The sequence below is a fragment of the Lepisosteus platostomus genome, chromosome 6, assembly GCF_059453375.1.
Source record: "Lepisosteus platostomus isolate fLepPlt1 chromosome 6, fLepPlt1.hap1, whole genome shotgun sequence".
Taxonomy (NCBI): domain Eukaryota; kingdom Metazoa; phylum Chordata; class Actinopteri; order Semionotiformes; family Lepisosteidae; genus Lepisosteus; species Lepisosteus platostomus.
Window position 1 is genome coordinate 16,866,134 of NC_142616.1, and position 27,750 is coordinate 16,893,883.

Genomic DNA, 27,750 nt, shown 5'->3' on the forward strand with positions numbered 1-27,750 from the left:
TTATTAAAAAAATGTGTCATTTGTTGCATTAGTTGCACTTGAAATCCATTTTTAGGTATGCTTTTGTAATTCTCAGAATATTTGAGCATTTGTTTTTTGCTTGGCGATTGTGTTACAATGTGTTAATAAAGGTAAAATAGATTCAGATTTAATGTGTCTTGATTTCAGGCCACAAAAATGTTTTACTTTGGAATGAGTGTGTAGGCTTTCTATGGGCTCTGTATACAGTATACTGTATATATTTCTCATATAATTAGTCCTCCCATAGCAGAGAAAACACTCACAAGATGTCTATTGTAACGTGACAGATGGATCTAGGTAATTAACCACACACTAGTGTGTTGCACTCTGAACCACCCCAGTATAATACCCAGCTCACAACTGTAGACTGACAACCAATGGCATAAGATCCATTCCAATAAGCACATGATACTAAAACTAAAATACTAAAAACACTAAAAAGTACATGAACTACAGTACTGCACATGTTCATGAAAGAACGGGTATAATGCCACATATTAACTTTAAACCTGATCTTCAGCTACTGCAACTTGTAAGAATGTGTTAAGTCATGTTGAAGTTACTGAACAGAGAAGACTATGAGAGTACCTCATACAAGTTGTGACATACCAACCTCTCGTCAAAGCTCATGAGGCCTGGACACAGCACAAAACTACTGTTTTAGCTTACTAATAGTCTTCAGTGTCTACAAACAAAAGAAACACCTACAGTACTCTACTGTACATCAAACCTAAACACCTAGACTAAATGAAACCCATGGGAGAATGTGACTCTCACCCTTCACCAATTACCTAATTAATTTATTCACCACCACTCCAGAGGTGTGAATCTATTTATATGTCGTTGAGGCTTGAACGTGCTCTAGCAGCAGGTCAGCTGAAACTAATATGTTGCCACCTTCCCCCTCCTTTACTTACACTCCCAGGGAGAGTAATAACCTGACTGGTAGATGGCAGGTCGAACAGAAAACATCCCTTGATCCCTTGGTCCCCCCCGCCCCTCCTCCACAGGGTCAAATGTCTTCACAGATGTTTTATCTGTGTCATGCCTTCCCTCATGAGAAGAAGCTGCCTTGGGAGTACCAGCACAGTTGTCCAGGCCACAGTTTCCACTGCAGTCTCTAATACCTGGAAGAACTGCAGTCACCCCGGCTGCTTGGGAACAAGGGGAAGCAATGTTGTTGTCACACCAACGACGTATGCCCCTCGCCCTCTGGACACGGCAGCAAGAGCAGTGGCATCACCCACAATTTTAATTCAGCAGTTAATATCCTCCAGTACAATTTAATGAATATGTTTGGCCTTATCGATGACACTGATTCCAGGCAAAGTTCATCTCAAATCCCGGGTCCGTGTGTTAGTACCTGTCACTCACCTCCCTATGATATGCTAATATTATCAAAAGTTTATCCTTCCTCGACCCAAGACATGCTGCCTATTTATCGAAAGGAAAAAAATGTTATTCCTTAGCCTGAAACACATGGCTTGTATAAATATCAGACATAAAATACCAGTATCTCATATCTCATATGGTTTCTCATATATTATGGATTGCAATGCAGGAGAACAGACAATCAAATACAATGTTCAAGTTATAGAGTCTAATGTAATTTGCGATTTTTATAGTTCTCTTATCCTCCATATCTATCATGTGCTCTTAAAGGGAAGTTTGTATTTCATTTAAAGAAAATAGCCTTCCCTTTCAGGATTGATGCCAGTGGGTCCCGAAAGGGGGTAAAAACCCAGGCGTGTGGAAAGGGCTTTATACTGTTCTTTTCAGAACAGATGAGCAACAGAGCACAGCAGCTCTGGAAAGAGAGTAGCTCCACTGAGTCACTTTACAGAAATGAAAGTGACCTGCAAAGCTGCACCCTGTCACTAGTAAGAGCTGCTGAACTCTTTCATCTTGATTAAGATTTTAAAACACTGCTGTACTGAGACGCCCTGGCACTGTGTGAGGGAGTAATGAGCCCTGGTTCGTCTGATTGTCAATGGAGTTAAAGGACAGTTTGAATACGGAGCTCAGGGAGCTAAATGTTTTACCTGGAGCTTATGCCCTCTTCCTCAGCTTCAGCACTGTATTCAGGCGTTCTCTGGGCAAAACTGTGATGTGTTTTTCATTTGAGACATGAACGTAAGATGTAGGAGTATTGCACAAGCTGATCAGTACAGGTTTTCAAATATGTTTCCTTAGGCATCACAACATTTTCTTCTCAAGATATACTAATTACACGACTGGCACATCGCTTCATTAATTCTGTTTGGTTGATTTTCAAACAACTCTTCAAATGTAATTGGTTGAATGGTTCTCCTGAAACTGGACTGTGATTGGCTGGACTGTGGCATACCCTTCCCATATGGTTTTGAATCATTTCTGTTGACTGGTGGACCGCAGATTGAGTGTGACTTTGTAGGTGTAGGACCGTGGTATTTATTTTAGCTTGTTAGTGAATACTTTCTCTAGAAAAGAGACTTTTAATACAAACTGCTTTGCAGATTACAGTGGGAATTAACTAGATGCTGAAATTTTGACTTTGTGCTCTTTAATGTGACAGCCGTCGAAATCTGTGAGTACCTCACCTATAAATCTATAAATTAAGAATTTTCCATTAGATTATTTTTATTTTCAACAACTTATTTTCAGATTTTACAAGAAAAGTTACCTGATTTTTGTGTCACTAGCTAGTATTCTAGTCTGTAGAACTACATTATTGTGAGAGGTTATTGATTAAACTTTCATTGCAAGATTCACATTTAGGCCCCACTGATATAATGTATGAAAACTGCAGAATTGTTACAATCCCACAAATATAACGAATATGGGAAACACTTTCTACCATATTTGGGCTCTGTGCTGCTGGGAAACTTTCTAGCATTTTGATAATGGATGGATGGTGAAATCGTAATTTTAAAATTAAAATACCTAAATGTTTAATTGCAGTGTAACTACAATTTGACTCAATAGATCTGTGTGACTTAAATGGAGGTTTTATTCCAGAGGTGTTGGTTTTAAAGAGTGAAACTAATGAAGAATAAAGCTGACTGTCCTGACAGGGATTTTGTACCCCTGGATGGCTTGTGATGGATATTGAGCGTGAATCAATTTTTTTTTCCCAGGGATTAAAATGAAAAGAAAAAGGGCTACCACAGCATGCCATACTAAGAAAACCAAATGTTCATCAGATGATTCGGGTAAGTGCTTATAAAAATATGTGATCAGAGCAATTTCAGCCCTAGTGCGTCTGAGAAAAAAGCCATTATATTTATGACAAAAACTAGAAAAAAGCATGCAAGTATTATTAAACATAATACAAAAAATAGGGTTCAGAATTAACCAAGAATTTATCCTAAATTCAACCAATCCCACAACTGATTTCTTATCGTTTTTAGAACCTGTGCACCGATTGAACTGATTTTATACATTTCAACACCCTCAAAGTTTCTTCATCTTTGCTCTTCAAAAGGTGCAGCAGTACTATTTTGTTATTGATACAGAGCTCTTACCACTAACTCCTGTTTCACCAGTGAACTTCAATCTTAATAGCTGTGCTTTCCAGTTGTAGAAAGGGTTGTAATTGCAGCAACCTGGCATAAGAAGCCAGTATTCACCTTCTGATTTTTGTATATAGCTACACTTGAGTCCAAAGGTTTAGCATTCAGCTTTTGTACACAGGTGCAATTGAACTTTTGTTTGCTATTTGTAACAGATCCCCCTGAGTTGGTACCATAGCAGGGGTATCTGCACATAAACTGTGCCTATATTATCGGCGTTTAAGCAGTGTCCTGAACAACCATAATGTTACTCTTCCTTCCCTCCTTATGCTCCAAATAAAAATTCACTGAACTCCCTCTTTGCCTCAAACACATAGCATTGGAAAATCCCATTTAGTCCTGTCTGCTCAATAAACTTATTTCCTGTTTGCGGGCTGGCATGACAACGATTGAGTCTGCTACTCAAACTAAAACTACAATATCTATTTGTTGACAAATCCAGATGATTTGTAGACAATGAGTAGGCAACCCTCATCAATTTCCCTTCAGGATCAATAAAGTCTTATCTATCTCTTTCTACTCTCCAAGTCTTATATAGGAATTGGTGTCCTCAGGTGCAGCCCATTCCTCAGTTTTCTCTTGAAAATGCTGCATTTGGAATGTCTCATCGCTGCCCTCTGGTGGCTCAGCTTATTTTCACATACCAAATTTGGCTAACATTTTACAGTAATTAAAAGGTGGGCAAGGGGTATGAGGGTGTGTTTATAAACTAGGTTTGTTGGTTTTTGTCCTGAAAAGGGAAGAAACTAAGGCCCTCAAGACTTTTCAATTTCCACTTTTCTAAATATCAAAACTCTGAAAATTAATTTTCACTTGGCTTCTTCATATTTTTCTGTATCGCCAGAGAACTTGCTGTATTGCATAACTCTTTGGAAGTGGCGGAAGTTCCCGTTATAAAGAAAGCATGTTTATTATCATGTCAAGGGAGATAATATTTCACTACAATTTCTCTTTTCGACACCTCTCTAAAATACCCAAATTTAAGGCACCAAGATGCTGAGACATTGCACGAAGCCCTGTGTCCCATCAGAGCTGTGCTTCTTGTGTTATGTTGATCTTCTCTAATTGTTCTGTACCAACTTTTTGTTTTCAGACATTTCTTCCATTAGCAGTCTCCTTTCTGAAGACCAGTTCCTGTGCTCTATATGTCTGGATATATTTACCAACCCAGTCTCCACTCCCTGTGGACACAGCTTCTGCATGACCTGTATTGGAGTGTGTTGGGACAGAAGTGATGTGTGCAGGTGTCCACTGTGTAAGAAGAATTTTCCGCTTAGGCCTGACCTCAGTGTGAACAGAAGCCTGGCAGAAATCACAGAGCAGTTCAAGAAGACCAGAGTCAGCGCTCTGAAGGAGGGCACTGCTAAACCTGGAGAAGTCTCCTGTGATATTTGCACTGGGAGAAGACTGAAAGCTGTGAAATCCTGCCTGCTGTGTCTGGCCTCTTACTGTGAAATTCATATGGAGCCTCATCTGAGAGTTGCAACACTCAAGAAGCACAAACTGGTGGATCCTGTGCAGAACCTTGAGGACAGGCTGTGTAAGAAACATGAGAGGCTCCTGGAGCTGTTCTGCAGGACCGACCAGACCTGTATTTGCCTGCAGTGCGCTGAGACAGACCACAGGACACACGACACTATCTGTGCAGAGAGCGAATGGACCGAGAAAAAGGTAAACTGCATTATTGTTTTTTAATTTTTTAATTTAGAATGAACCCTGTTTAACAGCATTGCATTTACTACAAAAACACAATCATTGTCATGTTTTAGCCATCCAAGTCGGCTGTTAGAGAGGCCCATTTTTACTAAACTAAACCTGCCAATTTAAGATAACCGCACATTGTTCTGATACCCAATGCTATATCTGTAAAACGGAAGACAAGCTGTTGCACTCTTGGAGTATCAGATGTTGCAGTAGCTCAGAGGTGTTGAATAAGTCAAAAGTTTAAATGAAAGCATCTACAGAAGCATTTAAGATAAAAGTGTTGATTTTTAGGTAATAATAAGTACAAATAAAAGGTCTCTTTTCTATACACATTTAGAAAAATGTCTGTCAGTAATGGTTGCTAACTGGAATAGGGTTCTAATGTTGCAGATGAGGGAATTTAATCAGAAAATGTTTTAATACAAATTCTGCCTGCAAAACTCCTAATACATGATTGATCCCTCAGACTGTATCATGTAAAGATACTTTCTAGTTTCTTGTGTATGCTCTGTTCAGGGGCAGTGGGGAATTATTTGCACATGTCTGGTTAGTGTCCAGAAGTTGCTAAAATCAGTTCAATAAACCAGTCTCTTCCTGTTTGTTCACATGTAGTACTCTTGCTTGATGATGATGTTAATCTTATAGTGGAAGAGATCAGACTGGCTGGTATGCTATGTTAAAAACTGAATTTCTTCTCTTGGCCCATCTTGATTTTATTTATACAGAGCTACTGCTCTGCTCCTATGATGTCATTGAAGGGACAGTAGAGGTCTTGTAAATTGTTGAGTGATTCCAAAGCACCCCCAGATCAGTTATGAGATATAACTGGTGTGTCATGGTGTAGCCCTTTGATCTTCACCTACTGTAGTAGAATGTACTTTAAACTTCTGCATAAGCAGTCTCCAAAAACCTTTCCCAATACTGAGACTCTACATCCACCTTCCAGACAGCATTGAAAAGGTAGCACAAACACAATGTTAAGATGTCTAAACCTCTCACAGCCAGTCTTACTGGTGCACAGCCCCTGGACCACAACAGTGTTCATTCAATCAGAGTCAGTGCAAGGGGGGATATCCACCAGGTTGAGGAGTTCGTCAAATTGCTCCTTCAACCACTTCCTCAGTCCAGGACTGTCCTGTTCTCCTCCCCACTGATAGCTCATGTGTGGTGAGAGGACTGGTACACTTTGGCTGCCCTTGCATTATCCAGGTAGGGGCTACACATTGGTGATGGAGGGGCCATTACCTCTAAAGCACTCTGAGTGAGTGGAGTGCCCAGAAAAGCGTTGTATACATGTATTATTGTTATTGCTGTTCCAGGAGCCACATCCTAAGCATGAAGTCATGTTTTCAGTTCAAACCTATATAGGGGCCTTGGAGTGGATCACTGTGTCTCAGAAACCTCACCTCAGACTTGTTTGTCTACCAGGAGTATTAGATTCTAGTCAATATTGCTCCGGTGATCACTGGAAGACACAAGACCCTCCACCATACCAGGGATCCTCAGAGAGGAGAATATAAATATATTGTACATCTCCCTCATTATACAATATTTCATTGCTCATGAGTGTACAGGGGTTTGTGATGTTTGTCTATTGTATGTATTACAAAACAATGAAAACTGACTAAATATTGAGCTATTATACCATAACCTGAAGAAGGCTTTAATGCCAGCTGTGTGTTGCCCAGCCCAATGTCAGTGTGCCAGCAGCAGTGACTCTCTTTGTCCACAGACTCAGCTAAAGAAGATAGAAACAGAAGCACAACAGATGATTCAGGATAGACTGAAGAAGGTAAAGGAGATCAAGCAAGCCACAAAGCTCAGCAAAGTGAGTCCTTACAAGAGTCCCGTCAGTCTAACTAAGACAGAAACCCAGAACTCCAGTCCTGTACAGCTGCGGTCCAGGGTTTCAACAGCAGTTCTAGAATGCTGACTAAGCACCTGCCTTGAGATTGTCAGGAGGGTTCAAACAAGCAAGAAATGAAACTGGTGGCAGAAGGGATCTCTTTATAAAGAGTCATTCTGTTACAGTTAGGCAGCTTGTTTTTGGTCATCATTTCAATTCTCTCAGGTTGAGAGAGATTTCAGGGCTCTTTTGGAATACTCAAAGCCTTGAAGCTCTCAGGCTTGATAGTCTATAATTGTTTAAGTTTCACTATAATTTCTCATGATTTCAATGTACTTTACCAGTGTCTTCTGCATTTGCTGTCTTGATCTTTGGTGTGGATAAATAGGAGCTTTTGGGAATTTCCAAATGGAAAACTGAGCTGTGCTGTTCTCTTGTACTACCCTGTTAGTCCCTGAGTGTTGTCTGTTGTCCCCTCAGAGCTGTGCACAGAGAGAGATCAAGGACAGTGTGCAGGTCTTCACTGATCTCCAGTGCTACATTGAGGATAGCCAGGCTGAGTTCATTAAACTGATCGATGAGAAGCAGAGAGCAGCAGAGAGGAGGGCTGAAGGGATTATTAAAGAGCTGGAGCAGGAAATCATTGAGTTAAAGAAGAGAAACACTGAGATGGAGCAACTCTCCCACACTGAGGACCACCTCCTCTTTCTACAGGTCAGTACAGCTGTAAAGAGCAGACGCAATACCTAAAAAAAGGTACTGTATTAATCCACATTGTTACCATATTCAACAATGTATTATTCAGTTCAACAATCTTCTACAAAATTCATGTTTAATAAACACAGAAGATCTTAGTGTATTATTCCTTATCATCAGTCACACTACAGGTGCACTTTTTTCTCTTCTTTCCTGCTATAGAGTTTCCAGTCTCTGTGCTCGACTCAGCAAACCAAGGACTGGTCAGGCATCACTGTTCTTTCTGACCTCTACCTGGGGGATTTGAAGAAGGCTGTGTGTCAGCTGAAAGACATAGTCAGAATAGAGGTGAAAAGACTATCAGAAATTGGTGTGTATTGGATTCTCTTCCTGGAAAATGTCTATTTCTTTGAGTGAGAGAAGAACTTCAGCTCATTGTGTAGTGATAGAGAGAACCAACAGAGTTTTGCCTGAAGTCTTTGTTGTTTTACAACATTAACTGTTCAGAGGCGGTTGCATGAAACTGGACCTTGGAGGTCCAGTTTCTGTGTTTTTTGGACTAGGCAAATCTCTTCCTCTTATTCTGCACTCTTAACAATGGTTTCTTTGCAGCAATTCTTCCTGGTAGGCCAGCTTCACGCAACCTCCTCTGAACAGTTGATGTTGAAACATCTGTACTTCTAGTTGCATTGAGCTCAGCCTGTATTTCAGGGGCAGTTAGTCGCCAGTTTCGCAGACCTGGGACTCTAATGAACGTATTTGCTGATTCTGAGGTCACCTTTGGCCTGCCTGATCTTTTTGGTCATCATGACTGCTAGTTTCTTCATATCATTTAATAGTCTTGTACACAGCAGTTACTGATACTTGCAATTTGTCTTAAAGATTGTCTTAACGTAATTCTGGACCCTCACCTGTTTACCAATAATTGGTGACAAAAGGTAAATGAGGTAACATACTAGTTAACTGTGAGAACATCTAACAAAGACAATTTTAAACTTCTTTTAGTGTTCTAACACCAAGTTATACACATTTCTGACTTTTGACTAACCTAGGCTTCAGACTGAAATCCATTTGCTTTGGGTGTTCATTTTATTGAAAATGAAAAATTAACTTTTTTATGCAGTTCACTTAAGATTATAAGTACACATATCATGTAATTAAAAGTTAAGTGTTTATAGACAAGATTTTACCGTTTAAAGCACAGATAATCATGAAAAACCTGGGTTCAAGGAGGTGTACTCAAACCTTTGACTGGTACTGTATGTGTAAGGAATTATTATTATTATTAAAACATAACCTACATTCAGTGATGACTGAAAAGCCAGATGTGTTTCTCTTTCGTTACTGACTTTGTAATTTGTATTTGTAACTCTAAAACCACTGAATTGAATCACATGTATGTTTGACCATTTCTGTTTCTAATCCTTTATTTTTTCTTCTGTTTCCAGAGTTTCAAAGAATACGCAGTCAGGCAGGTGAGATTGTTTTTCTTTAAGAGTTTGTGATGTTTTCAAAAAATCAAAGCACTGCTCCTATTTAAACCATTCACCTAGATGCTTATTCTATAAGAACGAAACACTAAAACATCTGCATTTTTAATAATAGCAACCACACTTCCTTGTGGTCAAAGAAATCTGTTCCTAATATATTACCTTAAGTACCCTACTTCATTAAATGTTAAAATACACTTTTTGAACTATTCATTGGCAATCTGGCTGTTTGAATGCACATCAACAACTTAGCAAGATGCTCATGTTTGTTGTTCCCCTGTAGTGTCAGAGCTCCACATTGTGCAAATTCCTAACACCCCAGCAAAAGCTCTTCCATTTGTGCTGAAATGTGGCAGAAGATCCTTCCAGTTTAAAACCCTTGACTGTGGACTAGAATAAGTAACTAAGTCTGTCAGCTCCTGGGAACTTGCAGTTTATTTCTTCATGTTTAACGTACTATTACAGTACATATTTATCTGGATCCGTATTTACAAAGATTCCTTTGAAACCAGAGACTGCACGTTCCAGTGATCTGAAGTTAAAAAAATGTGTGAAAATATCTGAATATCAACTAAAGAATGCCATAATTAACTTAAAGATAAATAATGATTTAATCAGGCCTTTGAATTGACAAGAAATTATTAAATACAGTACATATATCTTATGTCTGTTGCTCTGTGATGGCTGATAAAAACATACTGTCACATAATAATCAAAAACATTTTCATTTTATGTTACTCATCATATAGTTTTATTTGAATGAGTTGTAGATTTTTTTGATTATGATGTACTGTATTCTCTCTGCTCCACAGTTGATGTAAGCCTGGACCCCAGTACAGTAAATCCCTGGCTCATCCTATCTGCAGACAGAAAACAAGTGAAACATGCAGACAAGCAACAGGCTCTGCCTGACAATCCAGAGAGATTTCAATCATTATGTGTCCTGGGAAAAGAGGGTTTCACCTCTGGGAGACACTACTGGGAGGTGGAGGTGGGGGAGAAGGGAGAGTGTTTTTTAGGAGTTGCAAGACAGTCAGTCAACAGAAAGAACTTTGTGAAAGCGCTGACCCCTAAAGATGGTTTCTGGACCGTGTCACCGAGGCATGGAAACAAGTTCATTGCTTGTGCCGCCCCCCCTATCATCCTGACTCTAAACTTACAGCCCAGGAAGGTGGGGGTGTATGTGGATTATGAGGGAGGGCAGGTCTCCTTCTACAATGTGGAGGCCAGGTCTCATATCTACACTTTCACCGACACCTTCACTGAGAAACTCTACCCATACTTCTGCCTCTCTTTCAATAAGGATGATATAAACTCACCCACACTGATTATCTCCTCTGTCAACTGTGCAGATTAAATGAGTCAGAATTTCTATGCAACAGGAATGATAACCGGTGTGTAGATCAACTACCGATGTAGAATTGACTGTTTGAATTTGTTTGCTCAACACATCCGCTCAACCTCATTAACTAAAAGAATGATTGTCTCTTCATCATTTTTATTATAATAATTGTCATTGTCGAGTGCTTGCAGATCAGGGTAAGACACAAAGTCATCTTACATACTGGAACTGAAAGTTTGCCTGTAGCAAATGCAAAGTTCTGTTGTAATCAGGGTCTTTGACAAGAGTCTCCAATCTTGATCTAGGTTTTCTAGGTCTCTTTAAAGCACCAGCACCTGAAATGCTGGCTAATTAACAAGTTTATCAAGGTTATAAGTGCTTATAAACAGAAAACCCGTAAACATGCCAGCCCACCAGGATCAAAACTGAGGACCCCAGGTACAGACACACTGCTCCTCCAGGAACAAGATTGGAGACCCCTGGCATAGGTGGATGCTGCACATTGGTGGTGATGGAGGGGAGTCCCCATTACCTGTAAAGCACTTTGAGTGGAGTGTCCAGAAAAGCGCTATATAAGTGTAAGCAATTATTATTATTATTATTATTATTATTATTATTATTATTATTATTATTATTATTATTATTATAGGAACAGAAAATAATGAGAACAAAGGAAGAACAACACCCTGTGGAATTGTTCTTCCTGTGCCTCCTGCTCTCTGTTCATGAAGTGGAAGTCATTCCTTCCTTGCTGGAACCAGATCAACACAGCACAACGTCTGCAGCACCTCTTCACGTGCTTATGCATGTGAGTCCTGCCGTGAGGCAACGAGAAAGCTCCTCTCCTACTCTGTGGTTGCATCAAGTCTGGAAGAAACACATCTCTCTTTTTGTCTGCATTCCTTCGTCTCACCATCCTGCTACAGTGTTGACCGAAGCACATTGTGTTTCTGCTGCTTTGAATTTTATGTGTGTGTCCATAATACTCACACTGGTTAATGAGTGATTTAAAACTATTAATAACTCTTGGTTTGACAGTAACATTTTGTTTACAATTAAAACAGAGTTTTTTGTATTACTGTATTTGTAGTGCCCTCTTCTGTTCGCTCGACTGCTATTGGCACACAGGATGTGACTATATTAGCAGATTCACAGTTCAAACCTCATTTTTAGGGTTTTATTGGATTACGTTTATCCAGTAAGAACGTGTTTCCAGCGTCTGTGAGATTTAATGTGTGAGACAGTTTGTCCTGTGACAGTAAGATATAAGGTGTCCAGTGTGACAGTGTGTCCAGTGTCATTTACCATTTTTTCTGATAGTTTACTGTAACTATTTCTGTACAACACTAAGGATGTATCATTAGTCCAGGACTTCAAAGCCCTTATAAACAACACACAATTGCCTACACCTGTTAAACCAGAGTTAATACCGTAATCAGTTGGTTATTAATTAGAATTGCAAATTAAAGTTTTGTGTTTCTTGTAAAATGCCCCCCCCCCCCCCCGTGATTACGCAGCAATCTGAGAAATGGCATGTGTGGTTCCTGGGGTACGTTGAGAATGAGATATGAGATGATGAGGTGTGAAACCACACTTTGAGCTCTTTCAGAGAATTGAAAAAACCCACCTAGATCATGACAAAACATGATAAAAATATGAGAATATAATCTCACAGATCTATCTACACCTAACACCACAATTCCTCTGAGATAGGTATTGCTCAGAGACCTCTAGAGACACTGGGAGGGAAAAGATGCTACTTCTGCACCTGTTTTTTGGGCTCCTTGTCCTGAGCACTTCTGTAGGTAAGTAAACAATTAAAAATGATTTGTATGAAATATATTCAAAAGTTTGGTGAGGTGGCACAGATAAAGTGATTTAGAGAATGGATGGATAAACTTATAAGTCATTCTAAAGAAGAATAAGAATAAGAAGAAAATCATGGTTTTGCATATACAGTAGTATTTCTTTGGCAATGTCCATTATACCTGTGAAGATTAATTTTTACAGTGTCTTCAGTTTTGCAAGCATTGCTTCAGTTCAAGCTTTTATTATCAAGCTTTTTCCTGGGGGGAAAGCTGTTTCATGTCTAGCTGTGTTGGCTAGAGCCCAAAACTACAAAAAAGAAAACAATAACAGACAAACACCACTACTAACAAAGACTACAGCAATATACTTTTTAAGGAGATAAGAGAGTTATTCTACATTGTGAGATTGCAGAAAGGATGAAAGATTTCCTGAGTCTATTACACCAGAGATGTCTACCAGATAGGTATAGTGTACATTCGTAACACAGGGGGTGAGCCACAGGCTCCATAACGAGCTTCTTTCAAAACCTCTGTTGGATAATTCCTGTACTCATTCTTCCCACAAAGAAGATACAGGGATTCAGATTTGGAGAATATTTTCAGACAAGATCTACCCTGCTTGTGAAAATTCAAACGAATGGTGTTACGAGCACAGCCCGCACCAATGAACTCCAAATGATTCAATCTTCATTCCACACCTTTTCCCCGCAACTATTTAAACCCTCTGCTCACTGCTACCTGCGCTCAGTATTAGGATTTCATCCACCTCCTGAGCTCGCCTCGCCTCGCCTCGCCTCGCCCCCTCTCTACCTCTTCTGGATCCCCTCACCTACGACTCTTTGGCTTTGGAGTTCTCTCTACCTCTCTCTCATCTTGCCCCTCTCGGATTTGTTTGCCTGACTTCGTTCTGACTACCTGGATTCGACCTCGCTTGGATTTATCGACCACTCTTCTTGGCTTGTAACGGCCAAAACGTTGTGTTTTCTTTCTTCTCTTTTCAGCACGGAATACACCTTTTACTTGTTCCTTTGCAGCCTACGCATGCTGACGCAGCTTCCCACCTGAACGGCTTTACTTAATTATGTCTGTTTTAAAGTTTTTACGTGTACCACTGGTCAAATTCTTGCAAAGTAAAATTACACTTACAGTACTATACCTACTGTACATATTCAATACCACTAAACTACATATCAGTGCCAAGCTCTCCCAAAATGGACATACGTGATGAGAAATAGTTGAGAATATTTGGAGAATGTTTTTTCCAATTATAGTTTAGTTGTGAATACCTTCAATTTTGTCACTGTGTAGTCACTAGCTTTTTAGCACCTAGAAGTCCCAGGTCTAAGACATTCAACTTTTGTCAAGATCCACCCTTCATTCTGAGTCTTCGAATTCTGGTATTTTAACACCCTCCATGAACTTATGTGGCCTAATGTTCACCAAAGGCACTTCTGTATATTCTACATGCCTCAGTTCCCTCCAGTCAAATTTCGTAACAACTGACGTGACATTGTCTGGCTTCAAAGATGTTTTTCACTGTGTTTGCTGACAAAATGGGGCGATTTGGATTCAGACGTGATCACCACCGATGGTGTCTTCAATTTGTCTGTCAGCCAAATTCAGACACAGAACGTCTGGCCATGCATTTCCTCTTACTGAGCTCATACGGAGCACTTCTCTGAGCACTATTCCAGCAACACAACAATCAATGGGGGAAAAGTAACTTGTCTCCTGATGGACGAAACGCAGCTCATGTCCCCTATAAGTGGTTTGTGCTGCTTTTTTGCTTTATTTGCACTATTGTTTCGAATCTATTCTTTCTCCCCAATTATAAGTAGGGCTCCACCTGTTGTAAAGCCTGCAAGAGAAAGCCACAGCAGGCCAGTGTTTCACTCAGCTTCAGAAAGGTTTAACTCTCTTAGTTCCACCACACACAGTGTGAAAACAATCAATGCTCACCTCTGAAAAACATCACTAACTGCGCACGATTGCCCAAATCACCACTCTAATCAGCTGCTATTGGGTATTGAAAGAAGAGCTGTCTGTTATCGCAGAGTCGTTCAGTCGTTTTTTCTAGAAAGCTGAACAACACACTTTTCCACTACATTTTTAGGTTACTATTGCTAAAGATGTCTGAAGTATTATAAGAAAGTAATAAAGTCACCATCGGGGAAAGACTTCTGAGTCTTTGCCATTACTTCACTTCACCACTATTGCCAGCTAGTCATTTCTTCCTTTCCGAAACAACTGATTTTATCAACTGCAAAACTGTCACCTTTTTCTCCCCTTGATTTATTGTGAAACCATTACAGCAAGAAGCTCCAGTCCAGATGTATGTGTCATGGGTGCGACATCTGCAAACATCTTGAACACTAAAGCTTTGTCAAAGTACCGCCCACTCCATTAAAACTGTTCCCTATTTACTGTAGATAAATGTGCAGTATTCTCTTATAATTTATTAAATTACCAATTAATCGCTTACTTATACTGTAGCTCTATTTCACTCAATTATTTCTGAAACCAGATGCCCTCAGAATGACTAAAAGGTGGAAGAGCTACTGTACATCTGCAGTACTGAACAGTACTCCTAGAAACATAAGCACCTCAGTGAAGATGTTAAACGTTAGTAAGTAGTCAGTAAATGAGTTTGATGAAGGAGGCACACTGGCAATTGTTCGGGTAGTGTTTAAGAGTGTACAGGTTCTCTTGAGTGTTAGCTGCTGGCTAGTCCAGACCCCATTGTGTTTGAATGGGTGGTTTTGTGTTCCAGACTGACCAGCCCACAGCAGACTATAGCTGAGTGAAAGAGGGAACATTACAGCTCACTGGCACATAGGTATCAGTAGTATGGGACACAGACACTCACACAAACCAAGGGAGAACTAATTAGAAAGATGAAATGAAATGAAAGATCAAATTAGATGCATGCCAATATTTTTAAATGTGTGGATTGATATGTGGTTTTATTCGTGTTTTTAATTCAGAGCATCATGATCTAAAAAGTTCTCAGGATTCAAGGAAAGTCCCATTTCTCTAGCATTGATTTGGCTGGTTTTGGCCATGCAGATCTAATTTCCCTGTTATGTTACAATCAGGCCACCCCATCCATGGTCATTTTTGAGGAGGACCTGTTTTTCTACTGTTCTGCTCTCCACACTTATCATCAAGCATATTGGCATATTCATATTGCAAATGGCAGTTCGATTCAAGCTTTACTGCCCCCTAGGGGAAATTCATTTTACGGCACAGACAAACACAACAACAATACACATTATCAAAAGGGAAGAGAATCCAGCAGTGTTACAGGAGAAAGAAACAAGAGACAAGAGACTTTGCATTGTTTAAGAGTGAACAAGGGTGGCAGGGTGGCATGGCAGGTTAGTGTTGCTGCCTTGCAACTCTGGGGCCCTTGGTTTAATCCTGAGCCTGGGATGCTATCTGCATGGAGTTTGAATGCTATTCTCCTTAGTTTCCTCCAAGTGCTCCGGTTTCCTCCCTCATTCGAAAGACATATTGGTAGGTTAGTTGGCTTGTGGATATATTGGCCGTGGTGTGAGTTTGAGCGTGTTTGTCTCAGTGTTTCTGCCCTGCGACGGGTCCCTGGTGGTTTCCTGCTCTTGTGCCCAGTGCTTGCAGGGACAAGCTCCGGCTCCAGAGCAAACTGAATTGGCTAAAGCAGTTAGAAAATGGATGGACGGATCCCAGAGTTCAGAAATACCTGAGACATATTTGACAAAAAGAAGCACGTGTTTATATCCAGGAGCCCAGCTGTCAAAAATCAGGAAGGTACTGATCTCTGAATTTCTTCTCTCTCAATATGACTCCCCTCTCTTGCTGCAGTGTCCAGCTCTCCTCTGTCCAAGAGCTCGATAGTAGGAGGTCACAACGCAAAAAAGGGAAAGTGGCCCTGGATGGCCCATCTAAGGCTCATTCCTGTCAGTGGGAAACCTGGAAGTTACTTGGACTGTGGAGGCTCCCTGATCAGCGAGCGCTGGGTGCTCACTGCAGCGCATTGCTTTAACAAGTGAGTGTCACAGTGTGCAAGTCTGTGTCAGAGGACATTACCACAAGCCACAGCAGCTAATCTGCTTCTGTGAGATAATCTTTTTCTTGCTGCTGCTTGTTACAGAAAGAGAAGAAATACACCGTTTCAGTGTTTCGGAGACTCGGAGTCTGTTACAAAAATAGACTTCCTGTGGCTTGACATGTCTTGACAGTCTCAGGCTTTGGTTAAGACTAGGTGCATGGTGAAATTAAATTCAAAATACTTCAAATAATTCAATTAATAAGATTCATCGTAGGGGGACAATTCAAGAAGCACTCTTTATCTGGTTCCCTCGCACCCCTGACAAAAGAAGCTGTCACACAGCTCCTAGTTCCTGAGTTTTCAGATTTGCTGTGGGGAGTTTGCAAGTTCTTCTTATTATCACGGGGTAATTTGCCAGGTGCTGTGCAAGGCCCTCTTGCCTTACAACGTCATGCCAATTAGGTTAATCTCTACACTGCCCCTGTATCTCTTGCCTGCAATGGACCAACATCCTGTCCAGTTTAGCTTTGAACCCAGTGCTCCTACATGCTTAGACCCTCACCTGGATAAGAGACTTTCAAGTAAATGATAGCTTCTGGAAAATGAACTGGTATCCCATTCTAGGTGTATCCTGTCTTGTGCCCATTGCTTGCCGGGACAGGCTCCGGCTCCAGATTTGGTTCCCTCACCAGTATTGTGTATGGAATAAACTGGTTAGAAAACGTATGAACAGATAAGATGAATAATCATATTTTGCTTTTCAGAGAGGTTGCACTAAAGAAATCTATGGTGGTCCTGGGAAAGTCCAAACTGAAGAAATCGGTCATCCCCAGTTTTCGCAAAACGGAATACCCCATGAGGCGCATCACCGTACACGAGAAATACTCCAGAACACAAAGAGAGTTTGATATCGCCCTGGTGGAGCTGGACAAGGCAGTGTCTTACAGCAAATACATCCAGCCAGTCAGCCTGGCCCAGAGCTCTGACAAATTCCCTCCGGGCAGCAAATGCTGGGCTACTGGGTGGGGGAACATCGGAGACAAAGGTAGGACACAATCTGCTGCTGAGCTGTTTCATTTGCTACTCTTTCCAGTACCTAAATGAAGGGATTTGTTTTGAAAAACAGTTGTAAAAAGATTTTTTTCTAGTATACAAAGTCATGTTTGAGAGATTTCTCTGTAATCTTTCCAACGAGTCCCTTCAAAATCCAGGCTCGGAGGCTCCCCTGATCACCTGAGGTTATGTTTTGAGTTCAAATCTCTGTTTATTTAATGCAACTGAGCACGTGGAAGCTTATTAGATTGCATTATCTACAAAGACATCAATGTAATCAAAACTTCACACAAAGTACTGTACAACATCAGCAGCATCCCAGTTTCTCCTACATTAAACTCTCTAACCTATGTCAATAAAAAGGATTTTGTTTTGATATTTTCAGTTTGTAGATGCCGTATCTGTCGATCATTTCCCTGAGGCAAGAAAATATATGTAAATCATAGAAAAAGAAAAAGCTTTTATGAAGCCTTAGAAACCAGAACCTTAGTACAAATTAAAATGTTCTTAAGGTGAAAATTCACTGTTTTTGCATTTTACATTTGTAGACTTTTAGAATTCAGATAAAAAAAAACAAATTTATGACAAATCAAGACTAATTCGATTTAGATATTCTATTTTCTGTATGACTACACACAGGCATAGCGAAAAAGAAGAAACAGAACATGTGTCTACATGTGAAATCTTACCTCAAACTCCCAACACCCTTTATCAAACGAATGCAAAGCCCAGTTTTGACAAATGGAAAATGTCTAATATCATTGGTTGCCTGCTTTTGGAATTCACCAATTGTCATTTTTTGAGGAATATAAACATCCACAAATCGGACACTTGGTGAATGTTTATCAAGTGTTTATTAAATCTAATACGTTTTGGCTTAAACACTAGTTAAAGCAAACCCCCCTGGTCACGGGACGAGGAGGCTGGATCCCCCAGTCAGAGAGAGGAGTTAACCAAGGGGCAGCTACACAGGTGGAGACGAGGTGGAGGAAACAAAAATGCTAAAAATGTGTTGTTTGCAAGAGACATTATAACAATCATAACAGCAGTTAGAGTTTAATAGAAATGCAGGAGGAGGTTAGATCCTAATTTCACACTCTTTCGCTTGCCTATGTATAAATGTATAAAAAACATGCAAAAACATGTATGTATAAATCTCACAACCAGTACACTCCTTTCACGTACAGTATCTCTCCCAGACTAGCTCCCTCAACTAGGCAAGTCATGCCAGATATTTTATACATATTTGTCTCTCTCTCCCATTTGTTATGATCTACTGAACTACTGAAATATATATAGCTAATGCGGGGAATGATTCAACAGTCGAGACATTCCAGATTGTACCGGACTACATCTTAAACCAATTTTTCTGTGGTGGAAATCAAAAGGTTTCCATTAGGAACACCATTGCTGGCAAAGAGTCATGTGGCAGAGAGTACTGATATACTTTTATAGTAGCTCTTTTAAGTGCAATTTATGTATATCCTATCTCCAGGGAAGGGAGATTATTTCTTTTTTGAAAGCACAATCCTGAGTAATCCCATATTCAGATGATGCCCTCCAGTGGGGTGGTGTGCATGGCCGAAGGGAGATGAAGTTGAACGATGTGTTCCAACAGCATACCATTCATTAATTCTGCATTCATTCACTCATAGGAACTTCTGTGTACTCTATGTCTTGCTCAGAGTTTTCAAGATGGTTGAGGGATGCGGCACTCATCAAGACTAAGAGCACAGACACTTTCTCTTTCCTCAGCTCCACTGCCGACACCTTTTATTCTTCAGGAAGTCCAGCTTCCCATCATAGACAACAAGCTCTGTCAGGAGATGTACAATAAAGTCTACATTATTCGACGAGAAATGATATGTGCTGGGTACAAAGAAGGAGGAAAGGACACCTGCAAGGTGAGCCAGGCTTTGTGTATTTGTGACCTCTCTGAAAGCTACTACCCATGATCTAATGCTCTGGTCCAACAGAAGTATGGGCTCTTGGTGTTTTTATTCATAATAATGTAAGAACAGTTACAAAGATGCCTCCATGCTTGCAGCCATATCACCCTGCAACTCACAACTGGCAGCCCACTGAAGCTCAGCAGGTGTGAGCCTGGTCTCTACCAGGACAGGAGACCTCCGGGGAAAAACTAAGGTTGCTGCTGGAAGAGGTGTTAGTGGGGCCAGCAGGGGTCCACCAATCACCAACCCTGTGGTCTGTGTGAGTCCTAATGCCCCAGTATAGTAAAGGGAACACTTTACTATAAAAAGGTGCTGTCCTTTGGATGAGATGTAAAACCAAGGTCCTGACTCTCAAAAAGAGTAGGGGTGCAACCCTGGTATCCTGGCCAAAATTTCCTTTGGCCTTAACCAATCATGGCCTCCTAATAATCCCCGTGTCTGAATTGGCTTCATCATTCTGTTCTCCTCCCCACTGAGAGCTGGTGTGTGGTGTGTACTGGTGCACTATGGCTGCTGTTGCTTCATCCAGATGGAGCTGCACATTGGTGATGGAGGAGGGGAGTCCCCATTACCTGTAAAGTGCTTTGAGTGGAGTGTCCAGAAAAAGTGCTATATAAGTATAAGGAATTATTATTATTATTATTATTATTATTATTAAAGATGAGGAAGGCATTCACTCAATCTATAATATTTTGTAGATAGCAGTTCATTGATTGGTTTCCCCCCACAGTACAAAGACATACTGATAGATTAATTGGCTTATGGGAAAATTGGCCCTAGTGTGAGTGTGTGTTTTTGTGTGTGTCTGTATGTGTGCCCTGTGATAGACTGGTTTCCTGTCTAGGGTGTAATCTGCCTTGCACCTGTTGCCTGCCAGGATAGGTTCTGGTTTCCTGTCATCCTGAATTGGCTGAAGCAAATGGATGGGTGGATCCCACCCAGATGAATGAAACAAACAGGACATTTCAGTAAAGAAGACATTCCTTCTTGTGGCTTTCATGTGGTTTTTACTGGTGCCCTTTCAAATTTTACTGTCCATTCTGAAGAAGTCCTCTGGCTTGGCCTCGTCGATTCCCTTGATGATTCTGATTACTTGTGCCAGGTTCCTTACCTCTCTTAAATCCAGGGAATTCTGGTCAATATCCGGTTGCTCTTTTCTGGACTGATTTCAGAGAATGGTGACCAAAACAGTAACAGTATTCTAAAGGAGGCCCTACTATTGTGTTATAACATTTTAAATAACATCTCCTTTTTGTTTCCCCACATTGTCTAAAAGATGTAAATGGTGTCTCAACACAAATACCTCAACGTTTTCTCAAGTTCCTGACAAGCAGTTATTGTCTTAATGAGTTCAGATTGATTGTGATCACATCTACTGACTGATGTGACCTCAAGATCTCAAAAACTAAGAACTATTGGACCCAGTCAGTCTTGGTATAAGGAAACTTTGTGTGCTGCATTAAGTGATATTGGTGGACTCTCCTCATTCTAGATTAGAATTTCCAACAGAATATCCTAGTATGGAGACTGCTGTCACTGTGTTGCAGGAGATGACAACCATAGGATGAGACATTAAACTCAGGACTTCACTACATCGTAATGATTGAAAGGTCCTCTGGTACTGTTTGGAAGAGTAGGGGTGTTAATGCAGGCTAAACTCCAGAATAGTGCTCCTTACTCATCTTAACTCAGCAAGAGAAGGAACACCTACTGCAGGTGTTTGCTGTATTCCATCCTTTACAGCTGTACTGTAGCTGGTGGATGAAGTGGATTCTCTCTTATATGGGAGACATCTCAGTTGGGGTGAAAAATATTTATATTTTAATTACCCAGAACAAGTGATGGTTTGGGTTTATCAGTAACAGCACTGAAATAATTATTGTCTTAATGAGTTCTTATGAACAGTGATCGTTACCCCCTGAACCTTGAACTGGTGGTGAAGGACGGATGGTCTTTAGCTATTTCAAGTTATTCTCCTTTATCATTGTATTACCTTAGAAACAAGTCAGACTGGTCACTTGCAGATCATTTCAGGAAAGCACAGGGATAAGGAAGGAGACTGCCTACAACCATGATGTATTGAGACAGACAAAGGGAACCTAATCTCTTCTGCTGTAGTAAAAATGCAATATGATGGTGGAGTCAGCTAATACTTCAAAGCAAATGTCTCTGTGTGCCTTCTGTCCCATTCTCTCTCCAGGGTGACTCTGGTGGCCCTCTGGTCTGCAAACAGCGTGGCAGCTGGACTCAGGCTGGGATTGTGAGTTTCGGGAAGGGCTGTGCTCAGCCCAACTCCCCTGGCGTCTACACCCGTGTCTCCAGTTTCAGGAACTGGATAAAGAATCACACTAGAGTCTGAGGCTTCTGCTTAAACATCAGTAACAGTGCTCTTTTGCTGCCTGATGATCTGATGTGATAATTGTTTAAATGAGCATTTTAAATCATCTTCTACACCGCTTGTCCTGCTAATTTGTCTCTCTCCTGCTGTATTTGCATTTTATTACTCAGGGATTCTCTGTTTTCTCTGCCATGCTTTGTTGTTTGTTATCTCCTCTTTCTCAATTCAATTCAATTCACCAATGACCAATTCATTTCTCTCTGCTTTCTCCCTGCTGTGACTTTGCTCTTGGCTTTGCCTTGCCTGCTGTAGGAGATCATTTCCTCTGTCTCTCTGTTGACAATAAAACTGTGAAATTCAAACACTTAGTCTTGGGACTGAACTCATTTACTGATTAAATTAACTTACGATTCTGGAGGAAACGAGCCAATTAAAGAAATTGCTCTTGTCATATTGTCATTAGAAACATTTATCATAGAGATCATTAATCATAGATCATAGAAGAATGTTAAGAGAATTGCAAGTAAAATATGACATATAATAAAACAAAGACATGCACTAAATAGAAATTTGATAAGGTTACTTGGGATTTATAGTAAAATTGCAGGACTGAGTAAATTACATCAGAATCTAAAAATTAGGAGTATTGAACTGTTGTTGTTTATGAACTGACTCTGAGTATTTTTTTCACTTGAAAAATTCTCTCACAATTATAAGGGTATTGAAAAGAGGATGTGGTCGAGGCCAGACTAGGGCTAGGGTTACGAGACCCATCCCATTCTGACATGAATTATACTTCTTTTCCCACTTGAAATGACCCATTTGATAGAGTTTACCCAATTTAATTAGTTTTCTTAAACCTTTTATTTTGACATAGTTTTGTATGACAATTCCTGTACTGTCTAACTCAGTACTAATCCAACACTAAGTACTGTATGTTCTGCCTGTCTTGCTACAAAAAATTATAACATCATTATTATTAACATTGCTGTACCCACTCCTAAACCAAGAGGGCCACGTTAAAAACATCACTGCATTCAAACAGAAACAGTCCTCCCCAAAAATAACAGACAATGAGTGCTGTAGATTTCGTTGCAAAGCTCCAAGCGCTCCATGCACATTTACATGTTCACCTTACCGATTGCACAAGAAGTGTAGCAACTTTTGCTCGGTCAGCATATATTTCTGTTGTATTCTCCTGTGGGAATGTTCTTTATTCAACCTCAGTAATCAGACATGAACTGAAGATGAGTGAAAAATGTAACTTAATTTTATTGTGCCAAACCCATGCCTGTAGCAACCCTACTCCAAAGTTCAAGTTTTCTCACAGTCATTTTAATCCAAACTATGGCAAGTCATCACAGACATATATCAACTTTCCATGATACTTTCCACACTTTCCTTTTAAACTGTTAAACCTTGTCTTTTTAACCGCAAAGTTTGTCTTAACCTCTGTGCATGTCATTTTACCTTACATTGTTTTGCAAAGCAGTTACAGTACTCAAGCTTTTTCACCACAGTCGTTACGCCTCATAACCTTAACTTTCAAAATGGTGAAAAGTCTGCAAAGCCTTGTGATTCAAATGATCTAATTGGACTATTAGATCAGAATAGAGAGGAAAGTAAAAAAAAGACATTCCTGAGCGTTTCATTTGATTGCAATGCCTCTCAAAACGCGTGACGATTCCAAACAGGGATCGCCTTCTGCCGCGGCACGACGCCTCTTGAACACCGTGCGTAGTGGGAGCTCGTCTCTAAGCAGACGGGGGTGAGTTCCAAGCAGGCGAAGCAAAACTCAACCTGGCACCGGGGACAGATCACATTTTTACACCCTTCCTTGTTGTGCTCTGCCAGCTGGCCGCATGTGGGGCAAGCCCGGATGGAGGGGCAGTCGGCCACTTCGGTTTCTGGCAAGGACGTCATCGGGCACTTCAGCAGGAGCTCGAGCTCCTTATTAGTGCATCCATCATTGTCGCAGCGGTCGGACCGCGGGCCAGGCCCTTTCCAGCGGCTCATGCACTGCCAGCAGAACTCGAAAGTCGAGCCTGTGTCTGCGGTGCAGACCGTACAGTGGACATTCAGGTTGGTGAGATCTTCTCTCTCCACGAAGGATTGGCAGCCAGGGCACTCAAAGGGAAAAGAAGAAAACAGCGCTTGAATCACAGCGCAAAGCTTTCCTGCGGTCATCTGCAGCTATTTTGACTCAGTCAATGCGAGAAGCAAACAAAGACAAGTAGAAATTAAATCTATTCTTCTCTTATATATACAGTAGAAGAGAGGTTTATTATACCTTTAAAAATGAGAGACCTAAAACTAATATGTTGTGGAAAAATACTATTTCAGGTGATTAGCTATATAGCTAAAGGCTTTATGAATGGTCAATGGTGGGACTTTTGGAGTTCTTTCAAGCAATATGGATTAACAATTTGTGTATTTGAAATGTCTTTATGACAGCAACACTCTCCTCAGGTTGCTCCTGAGCCTCAAGTACATGGACAAACCTGGACTGAAAGAAAAATACTGTGAATAGGTTTTAGTCTAGGTCTGCTCTTCAAGCTAGAAAAAACAAAAAACAAACTAACCTAACAGCCGAACACCATCTAGCACCAAGAATCTCTTTATGTACTTAGGTAAAACGAAACCTATGTGAGAATGTGATTCTCGCCCTACACCAATTAGCTCATAAGTTAACTAATTTACCACTTACAAATCTATTTATTTTGTTATAGAGGCCTGAATGACCTCTAGTGGCAGGTCAGATGAAACTAATGTAACACTAGTGCTGGCTGCCCCAGTCTTCCTTTAGTAAGTGAAGTTAAAGTCATTTGGATGAATAAATCAATGTTGTTCTCTCTAATCATATACAGTACCAGTAAAAAGGCCTAATACATCAAATGTACTTGCTAAGATAAAGCTTTCTGAGACAATTTCACAGAATCAAAACCAAGTTCAAATGCTGGAATCAATGATTTATCATTTATTTCCATAATTTGCAGTATCTTCTACTGTCATGGCCATGACATATACGCAGAGATCCACCTGTGAAAAGTACTTACTGACTTATATTCACAGTACTCTGCAGCTGCCAAAGCTGCAAGAGATTCCTCAAAGTGCTGCTGTTCTTCAGCAGTAAGAACAGCCAGTTTCCGAACCTCCTCGTACGACCACACTGCTCCGCACTTCTGCAGAGTTCCATCCTTCAGGGCTGGGCAGACAAATTTGTACTGTCCCTGGAGCACCACAAAAGAAGGTTGGGACAGAAACATGAATAGTTGCAAAGGAGAGGCTGCCATGTGGTCCAAGTGGCCTGTTTAAACAATGCTCTGCTGTCCTGTGTGAGAATCAAACTCGGGACAATCAGATTATGAGACCGTTATGCTGCAATGATGCTCTTACTAGACTTGGGGCTCTGCTCATGAGGCTAAAGGCTACACTGTGAACTGAAAGTGAGGACTGACCTAGATTGTGCTTACTGTGTTTCTTAAGAATTTAACATTTTTATCCAATTTAGAAAAACAGAAAATACACCAAAAGGATCATTCACAGCATATTGTCTTCTCTAACTGCACATGCTAGACATCTTAAAAAAATAAGTAATAGGTTTATTCCATGCTGAAAAAAAGAAGAAAGAGAACACAACGTTTCGGCCGTGGAGCCTTCTTCAGGTGTCTTCAGGTATCTTAAAAAAATGATTTTTTAAAATCTAACTTTTTCCCATTCTTGTGCTTCTGTACTTGTACTTGTAAGTTACAGTGATAAAGCCCACTGAGTTATCGCTTCATTTATGTTGTGAGAAAGATGTGAATTGTATACTGTAAGAGTTCTTCCTGCTGCAAGGAGGCCACACTGTAGAGAGGTCATCCATTTCTGTGACACAGCTAAAGGTCCTTTGAAAAGCAGACAAAATGCATGAAGAACATGTCATATTACAGCTCACCTGGTCAAGCAGACTTCGACACCAAGCTGTCAATGAATTTGGAGTCACGGCATGTCCACAGGACATTTCTGCCCTCAGAATGTCAGGATCATCATCAAGAGCTTAACAAACAACAATGCATATTGTTTAGCTAAACAGTTGTAATTCGTATGAGTGGTGAGATAATGAGAATGCTGTGTAGACAATCCTGGTCCTGCAGTACCCCACACGTCCTGGTTTTTGTTCCAGCCGAACTCCCAGCTGTATGATCAAACCCTGAACAGTTTGATCACTTTCAGTTCTTCAGCATGTCTGAGGTCACCATTTGACTATTATATTTTGCATACATAACCAACAAAGTACAAACTTTGGAGAAAAATCAAGCAACTTCTTACTTCATCTAAGGAATCATTTTATTAATTAGGCTCAGCTGGAATGAAAACCAGCAGGTGTGTGGACCCACCAGGATCGTAAACTCCTGGAGTAGGCTACCTCCTTATGGAGATTAGCATTATTTTGAGGGTTTTCATTATATACATATATCCATTCCAGTACACTGTGCTTCTCATCTGATACAGCCAATGGCTACATAAAATAAGGACAGATAAAGCTACATTCCCAGACTAATCAACAGGCTTTGTTCTCTTCAGTCTTATCTCATTTTCACCTGCACCTAGTTAAGTTCCTGTTATCTGATCATTGACAAGGAAGCTGCAAACATTTGAAAAGATAAAAAAGAGGGTGCAGAGTTATATAAACAGTTGGAAGTAATTCCAGGAAGAATATTTTATTTTTATGGCTGGTTTTGATTTCTTAAATGCTGAGCTCTTGTTTTTCCAGTACATGTACTGGCTATCAAGTCTATTTCATATTCATAGCATAACAGTACCCCCATAGTACTGTAATGCTATAATGCTTTTATTTCATAGCATAATCTACGAAAATAAATTCAGAAATACAGAAATAAGAATAAAGAGATTGTAATGCATTCTCAGTCTTCATCCATCTTTTTTCTTCACCATTTTCAACTATAGAAACACAGAGTTATTTTTAGACCCCTCTTCTTTTGAATTCTGTTTTAAACCCACCAAGGAAAGCTGTGTTTTATTAAAAAAATAGTTCGGGTGGGTAGCTGCGTCAGCATGTGTAGTCTGCAAAGGACTACGCAATAGGCAATGGGTTCATTCCGTGCTAAAAAGAGAAGAGAGAAAACAAAACGTTTCGGCTGTGAAGCCTTCTTCAGGTATGACACTCACAGCCGCAAAGACACTTGTAACATTGTTCCTCTCACACCTGAAGAAGGCTTCACAACCGAAATGTTTTGTTTTCTCTCTTCTCTTTTCAGCATGGGATAAACCTATTGTTTCTTTTATAAAAAAATGTCTCATGAACACCATATCAGATTCCTTTTATATGTTTTTTCTATACATGGTATAGTGTTGCATGTACTGTTAAAATGATTTTTCTTCTACCAATTGTGAACCACACTGGTTCCTGTTAACGTAGCTATTTAAAGAAAACAACGCAAGCTCACACAATTCCATTTTCCAAACTTCATCAGCGAAGAACACTTACTGATTTCATCCTTCCTGTTCACAAACTTGAGGGTCGTGTCCTTTGGGTCGTAGCGCTTTTCATTGTTCTGCTCCTGGGTCGTCATACTGCTGCAGAAGTCTTACTTCTGTGAAAAAAAGGTGTTTGTTGCCCTCTGGAATGAACAGAACACAAACACGGCACCAACGTACACTGCTGATGTGTTTGCAAATATCAGTTTCCTCGAGGTGTGTGAAACACTTTCTGTTTCGGATTGACTGGGCAGGCCCTTTACAAGAATTAGCGTCATTCAGTCCACACTGGTCTTGTCAAATTCTACCAAGCTTAGAGCACACGTCATTTATAGCCTTCCTTCTCAGCTGACTACCCCAAATATACTTACAGGCTTAAATGATGTTTTTAATCCTTTCACAAGCACAGAGAGCTTGCTGTGAAATATACCCTGTGAATCA

General features: G+C 40.4%; 3 protein-coding genes across 5 annotated transcripts; 2 read left to right on the top strand and 1 right to left on the bottom strand.

Annotated features, from left to right (window-relative positions):
- The first annotated feature begins 2,417 nt into the window (after positions 1 to 2,417).
- Positions 2,418 to 11,666, top strand: LOC148661115 (E3 ubiquitin-protein ligase TRIM39-like). Its single transcript, XM_088634395.1, has 8 exons — positions 2,418 to 2,587; positions 3,138 to 3,212; positions 4,666 to 5,243; positions 7,009 to 7,104; positions 7,603 to 7,836; positions 8,041 to 8,188; positions 9,267 to 9,293; positions 10,121 to 11,666. Exons 2-8 carry the CDS (start codon positions 3,146 to 3,148, stop codon positions 10,663 to 10,665), a joined length of 1,695 nt encoding a protein of 564 aa, XP_088490521.1. The 5' UTR covers positions 2,418 to 2,587; positions 3,138 to 3,145; the 3' UTR covers positions 10,666 to 11,666.
- Positions 11,667 to 12,226: 560 nt separating this feature from the next.
- Positions 12,227 to 22,190, top strand: LOC148661116 (tryptase-2-like). 2 transcript variants are annotated; one of them, XR_015939441.1, is made up of 5 exons: positions 12,227 to 12,455; positions 16,299 to 16,482; positions 17,250 to 17,530; positions 19,224 to 19,442; positions 21,691 to 21,828. XR_015939441.1 is itself a non-coding variant. In XM_088634414.1 (5 exons), exons 1-5 carry the CDS (start codon positions 12,404 to 12,406, stop codon positions 21,847 to 21,849), a joined length of 825 nt encoding a protein of 274 aa, XP_088490540.1. In that variant the 5' UTR covers positions 12,227 to 12,403; the 3' UTR covers positions 21,850 to 22,190. The 2 variants fall into 2 exon arrangements, 1 of the variants encoding a protein (XP_088490540.1); XM_088634414.1 differs by having other exon boundaries at positions 19,294 to 19,442; positions 21,691 to 22,190.
- Positions 22,191 to 23,076: 886 nt separating this feature from the next.
- LOC148661117 (putative E3 ubiquitin-protein ligase RNF144A-A) lies at positions 23,077 to 27,558 on the bottom strand. Of its 2 annotated transcripts, XM_088634415.1 has the most exons (4): positions 27,320 to 27,558; positions 25,766 to 25,866; positions 24,885 to 25,058; positions 23,077 to 23,955 (listed from the first exon to the last, which is right to left on the bottom strand). In XM_088634415.1, exons 1-4 carry the CDS (start codon positions 27,402 to 27,404, stop codon positions 23,497 to 23,499), a joined length of 819 nt encoding a protein of 272 aa, XP_088490541.1. In that variant the 5' UTR covers positions 27,405 to 27,558; the 3' UTR covers positions 23,077 to 23,496. The 2 variants fall into 2 exon arrangements, with proteins under 2 accessions (XP_088490541.1, XP_088490542.1); XM_088634416.1 differs by lacking the exon at positions 27,320 to 27,558 and having other exon boundaries at positions 24,885 to 25,159.
- Between the last annotated feature and the right edge of the window lie 192 nt (positions 27,559 to 27,750).